This window comes from Antrostomus carolinensis, unplaced genomic scaffold (genome assembly GCF_000700745.2).
Source record: "Antrostomus carolinensis isolate BGI_N321 unplaced genomic scaffold, ASM70074v2 scaffold16, whole genome shotgun sequence".
NCBI lineage: Eukaryota > Metazoa > Chordata > Aves > Caprimulgiformes > Caprimulgidae > Antrostomus > Antrostomus carolinensis.
Genome location: NW_010320925.1, coordinates 6,533 through 12,070, shown reverse-complemented (window position 1 = coordinate 12,070; position 5,538 = coordinate 6,533). Strand labels below are relative to the sequence as shown.

Sequence of the window (5,538 nt, the reverse complement as noted above, 5' to 3'; positions counted from 1 at the left end):
GATCGGTTCTTCCGGCAGCGCGGGCAGCGGCCGTTCGAGTGGTACGGGGCCTTCCCGGAGCTCTGCCCCGTCCTGCGCAAGTACATCCGGCCCCGCGATAAGGTGAGCCCCGCGGCGGGTGTCCGCACCGAGCTCTGCGCCGCCGGGTCCCGGCTGACACGGAGGAGGCGAAGCCGCCGGTGCGGTGTGTCACAGCGAGAGGAGGGGGGAGAGCCACGAGGTGCCCGGGGACGGGGAGTGAAAACATCCACATCGTCCCCCAGAGAGATCATAGAATCACAGAATGGTTTGGGTCGGAAGGGACCTTAAAGCCCATCCAGTTCCAACCCCCCTGCCAGCAGCAGGGACACCTTCCACTAGACCAGGTTGCTCAAAGCCTCATCCAACCTGGCCTTAAACACTTCCAGGGAGGAGCAGCCACAGCTCCTCTGGGCAACCTGTTCCAGTGTCTCACCACCCTCACAGGAAAGAATTTCTTCCTAATATCTCATCTAAACCTCCCCTCTTTCCGCTTAAATGCAGCGGGTGCATCACTCTGTGCGGCTTTTCTATGTGAACTCCCAGAATTGCCCAGATTAGAAAAGACCTTTAAGATCATCGAGTCCAACCATGAACCCAACACTGACCAGTCCCCTATGACTAACCCATGTCCCTCAGCACTGTGTCTACACGACTCTTCAACCCCTCCAGGGTGTTTAATGGTGTCTCAGGGGCTGCAGAGATGGTGTGCACGTGCTGTGGGGGTGATTTTCTCAGAGGGCTCAAGGCCACGGCTGATATTTGCTCATAAAACGCTTTGGGGCACATTTCCAGGGTGTTCCCACCATCACAGTGCTCTTGTGCTGCTCCCCAGGTTCTGGTGGTGGGCTGCGGGAACTCGGAGCTGAGCGAGCAGATGTACGACATGGGCATGTGCGAGGACATCGTGAACATCGACATCAGCGACGCCGTGATCCGTCAGATGCAAGAGCGGAGTGGGAGCCAGAGGCCAAAGATGAGCTACCTGCAGATGGACATGCTTCAAATGGACTTCCCTGATGCCCACTTCCAGGTGGTCCTGGACAAAGGCACACTGGATGCCGTCCTCACGGACGAAGAGGAGGCCACTCTAGCCAAGGTGGACAAGATGTTTGGTGAGATCAGCCGGGTCTTGCAGGTAGGAGGGCGCTACGTCTGCGTCTCCTTGGCTCAAGCCCACGTGCTGAAGAAAGCAGTGGAATACTTCTCCCAGGAAGGCTGGGTTGTGCGTGTCCATCAGGTGGCCAGCAGCAGGGACAAGCAGCAGTTTGTCCTGCCTGTCTTTGTCTATGTCATGACAAAGTTCAGGAAGATCCCTGGCTCGGCACCACAGATCCTGGAAATCTGCCCTGAGGAGCAGGACAAGCCGATGAGGGTGGAGAGCGCGGAGCGGCTGGTGGGGGCGGTGAAGGACAGGCAGCACTATGCCCTGCTCTGCAGCCAGCTGAGCAAAACCCCCTGCAAGGAGCAGGTTTTCCTGGATCTGTGCGATAAAGAGAGCGGGAGGCCTCGCTACACGCTGCATGTGGTTGACAGCCCCTCGGTGAAACCTTCCCGGGACAATCACTTTGCCATCTTCATCAGTGAGTACAGCCTCTCTCGGCTACAGTCAGATGGTGCTCTGGCCAGGAGCTGCAAAACAGCCAGTGGTCCTGGCCCTGCCGAAACCAGGGCTGGGGAGGGAAATAACCCTCCTGTGCGGGGTTCAGTTCGTGTTTTAGTCCTGGCTCTGTGGTGGGACATGTGCTTGCCTGGTGGTGCAAGCAGAGGTCCGTCACAGAGCTCGCTGGCTGAGCAGATGTCTGTCTGTCAGCAGAGGGGTGCTGCCTGCCCTGCCTCCCAGGTGGTGACTCCTGCTTCGTTGCTGGTGACAGCTGCTGTGGCATGTTGCTGTGTAAAGCCCGAGCACAGCAGACGCAGCCGTAAAGGTGTCGCTGGTCTGTGTGGGTGTCCTGACTTGCCAGGGTCAGGCTGCTCGGGGCTGCGCGTTGCTTTTGCGCTTGCACCTCACGGAGACACATCGGGCTCTGCCTGCAGCCCCATCCTATCCCTGTGCACCGGCAAAGCCGGGGCTTAGCACAGCCTGGAGATGGGTCATGAGGCTGTTGGATGCCTCCTTCTTATGAGACTTGGCTTTTCCAGCCTCCTGCATGAGCCTGCTCCAAACAGGGATGGTCCTGACTCGCTTGATGGTTGCAGAGCACAGATCTAGGTGTGCAGTGGTACCTCCTCGTGATGTCTTGCCATTTCCTGCAGCTCTTCTCTTGGAGGCTGGGGTGATCACTCAGGAACTGGGGCTGTCCCAGGCTGATGGCAGCCTCTTCTGCAGTCCCACAGGGCAGAGAAACCGAGTGGCTCTTTGGGACAGAGGAAGGGCGGATACAGCTGGCTGCCAGCGCCGGCTTCAGACGCCTGGTCACCGTGGCCCTGCACAGGGAGCAGCAGTACAAGGGCATGGCGGGCATCCAGGCGGAGCTGTCGGGGAAGGTGATGGAGCTGGCCCCGCCGGGCCTCCCTGCCCAGCAGCAGGTGAGCTCTGCTGCCCTTGCTCGGCTTCTCTGAAATGGGGGTCAGGCTGGCTCTTTGCCAGCAGCGAGTCCCTTTTCTCCAAGGAAGACCAAGCTGCAATGTGTGAGCTGGCTGCCTTGGCAGGGAGGAGGCTGGCCTCACGTGTAGCTCCTTTGGTTTTTCCCTCCAGCTGTCTGCCTTTGCTTGGAGGCAGGATTTGAGGTGCCTGCATGGCAGGATTCAGTGTGAAGTCCTTGCCCTCCAAAACTCAGAGACCTGAGAAAACCAGGCGTCCTGAAACCCTGAGAGTATCCAGCCCCTTCTTAATCCTGGCTTTAACTTCTCTTGTCCCTTCTGTCTCCTCCTTCCTGCCCCAACTCACCAAACCTGAGTCTTGCAAGAAGTCTTGGGGTGTTTGCTCCCTGTACCCCAGCACATGTACAGGGAGGAACCTGGTGTCCCATGCGCTGGTCCCCAGCTGCCCAGTGGCTGCCTAGAGTACATCCCACTGCTCCCACTATGTGTCTGCTTCATCCCAGCTCTTTAAGTCAGGACAGCGGGAATGCCAGGGCCCGTTCCTGTAGCCTTTCCTTCCTCACACCAGTCCCCATCCTCCCTGCAGGTGCCCTTCCTATCCGTGGGAGGGGACATTGGGGTGCGGACGGTGCGGCACCGTGACACCAGCCCCCTGAGCGGGGAGTATGTCGTGGAGGACGTGAAGGGGGATGGCACCTGCTACTTCCGACGGCTCATCTTCCTCCGCAACAGGAACGTGGTGCAGTCAGAGGCTCGGCTTCTGGCCCCCGTGCCTCTCCCAGGTATGTGGGGCAGCCAGGAAGGGGCAAGGGCCAAGGGTGACTTTTTGGGGTGGCAGAGAGTGAAATTGATATGGGAGGAAGATAGAAGTCCTGCTAGGACCTGCCTGCCTTGTTCCAGTGCAGCTCTGGAAGTGTCTTGGTGCTCTGCTGCATGGGGCTAGGGGTGGCTAGTCCCCAGAAAGCATCCTTGTCTGCTGCCTTACCTTACCAGCTGATGCCTCCTGTCGTTCAGGCCAGAAGAAGCGGAGGAAGGACAAGAAGAAACCCATGCCTGCTGAGCCACCCACAGCCATCGACAAGAGCTACCTGTGCTGCGAGCACCACAGGGCCATGGTTGCAGGGCTCTGCCTCCTAGGGGGCCCTGACCCCCTCCCAGGTGATGAGGCCAGCGGTGGGAGGCTGTGCCCAAAGCAGATGTGGGGCAAGCGTGTGGGTGTCCCCGTGCCCCAGCGCCTTGGGGATAAGGGCTTTCCTATTTGGGGTACCCCACATCCCAGTTTGGGCAGGGGGGTGGGATGAATGATGTGAGCATGGTTGTCCCACTGGCTCACCTGTGTGCTCTCCGTTGGCAGGAACCCCGCTGGCAGTGCTGGTGGTGGGGCTTGGCGGGGGCAGCCTGCCCCTCTTCATCCATGACTACTTCTCTCAGGCCCACGTGGCTGTGGTGGAGATTGACCCCTCCATGCTTGAGGTGGCCACACGCTGGTTTGGCTTCTCCCAGGGTGACCGGATGCAGGTTTACATCTGCGATGGCCTGGACTACGTGGCCAAGCTGGCAGCTGAAGGTACTGTCTCGCAGAGCACCCTGGGAACTCTGTCGAGCCCAGTGGGTGATGTGCTGGGGACTGGAGCCCTGGGCTGCTTTCACCCTCTGCTTCCTGTCCCTGCCCGTTTCCTGCCATGTGTCATGAGCTCCAGCCTCACCAGGTCTCTGCAGCTCACAGGCGTGTCCTTGCCAGTGACTGCAGGGGACCTTAGATTTGCTGCCCTCCTCAGTGCCAAGGGCTGCTGCTTTGGGTTTCGTTTGGAAAGAGAAACCCAGGAGAGAGAAGCGGCTGTAACGTGGCAGACAGGGTGTCCTGACCACCCCATTCATTGCCTCCCCACTGTGTGTGGCTCATCTCTGTCCCACGGGATAACGAGTCTCTGCACTCCCTCATGCAGCCCCAGCCCAGTACGACGCCATCATGTTTGACGTGGACAGCAAAGACCTCACAGTGGGCATGAGCTGCCCGCCCCCAGCCTTCGTGGAAAAGCCCTTTCTGCAGAAAGTTAAAACCATCCTCAAGCCAGAAGGTAGGAGAGAGGATCTGGTGGTGGCCCTGGGGCCAGGCTAGCCAGTTCTCTGTGGGATTTGAGTAATGGGGCTGTGCCACTGTTTCTCATCCTGGAGAATATCTGCCGTGGCCAGGATTGCTGCGTGGCATCTGCTGCTCCTGGCAGGTCCCAGATCTGGGTGCTTCAGTGGGCGTTGTGACAGCGGGGAGCAGGGTGGAGAGAGCGGCCCGTGGTGCTGCTGGGTCAGGCAGGCTGAGACGAGACATTCCGGGGGCCAAGAAAGGCTGCGGGAAGGCAGAGGGTGTAGGTGGTGCCTGGGAACAGATCTTGTGGCAGCCTGCAACCCACATGGTGGCAGGGACCTGGAGCTAGGCCAAGGGCACCGGAGAGATGCCAATTCTCATGCTGCCAGGGGGGAGATGTTTGTACCAGAGTGGCACCGATTCAGCTGCGTTCCCACAGGGAGGTGGGAGCAGGGCAGTGTGCGTGGGCTGGTCTGAACTCCCATCCCTCTCGCCCTGCTGCAGGAGTCTTCGTGCTCAACTTGGTGTGCCGTGATGCCCGGCTGAAGGAGTCTGTCCTGGCCACCCTCAGGGAGGTCTTCCCGCTGCTCTACGCACGCCGCATCGAAGGGGAGGTCAACGAGATCCTGTTCTGCCAGCCCAGCCCCAAGGGCTGTTGGGACCCTGCAGAGCTGGGTGAACGTGCTTTTTTGTCGGGACCCCGCAGAGCTGGGGGCACGTGCCCGTGCGCTGGAGGGGGCCCTGCGGCAGCCTGGGCTCCCATGGGACAGCTCATACGTGCTGGCAGACATGCTGCAGGCTGTCAAGATCCTCTGAGAGGGGTCCCAATGCTGCTTGAATGAGAGCGAGGTCCTCGTGTGGGTGCTGCAGCCCTGCAGTCAAGGAGTGCCTGT

General features: G+C 59.8%; 1 protein-coding gene across 2 annotated transcripts; it reads left to right on the top strand.

Moving 5' to 3' along the window:
- Nucleotides 1-6: 6 nt before the first annotated feature.
- Nucleotides 7-5,461, top strand: METTL13 (methyltransferase 13, eEF1A N-terminus and K55). 2 transcript variants are annotated; one of them, XM_010169711.1, is made up of 9 exons: nt 7-102; nt 854-1,156; nt 2,356-2,547; nt 3,149-3,344; nt 3,577-3,720; nt 3,917-4,129; nt 4,509-4,640; nt 5,150-5,320; nt 5,352-5,461. In XM_010169711.1, the coding sequence occupies exons 2-9, from the start codon at nt 896-898 to the stop codon at nt 5,459-5,461; spliced, it is 1,419 nt and encodes a 472-aa protein (XP_010168013.1). In that variant the 5' UTR covers nt 7-102; nt 854-895. The 2 variants fall into 2 exon arrangements, with proteins under 2 accessions (XP_010168013.1, XP_010168012.1); XM_010169710.1 differs by having other exon boundaries at nt 854-1,601; nt 2,348-2,547.
- Nucleotides 5,462-5,538: the final 77 nt, after the last annotated feature.

Excerpts from the sequence above, each read along its gene's own strand:
- METTL13 (XM_010169710.1), top strand. The coding sequence starts at position 896 with ATGTACGACATGGGCATGTGCGAGGACATCGTGAACATCGACATCAGC. Across the intron at positions 2,548-3,148 it reads GCCTCCCTGCCCAGCAGCAG|GTGCCCTTCCTATCCGTGGG; the intron begins GTGAGCTCTGCT and ends TCCTCCCTGCAG. Across the intron at positions 3,721-3,916 it reads GGGCCCTGACCCCCTCCCAG|GAACCCCGCTGGCAGTGCTG; the intron begins GTGATGAGGCCA and ends CTCCGTTGGCAG.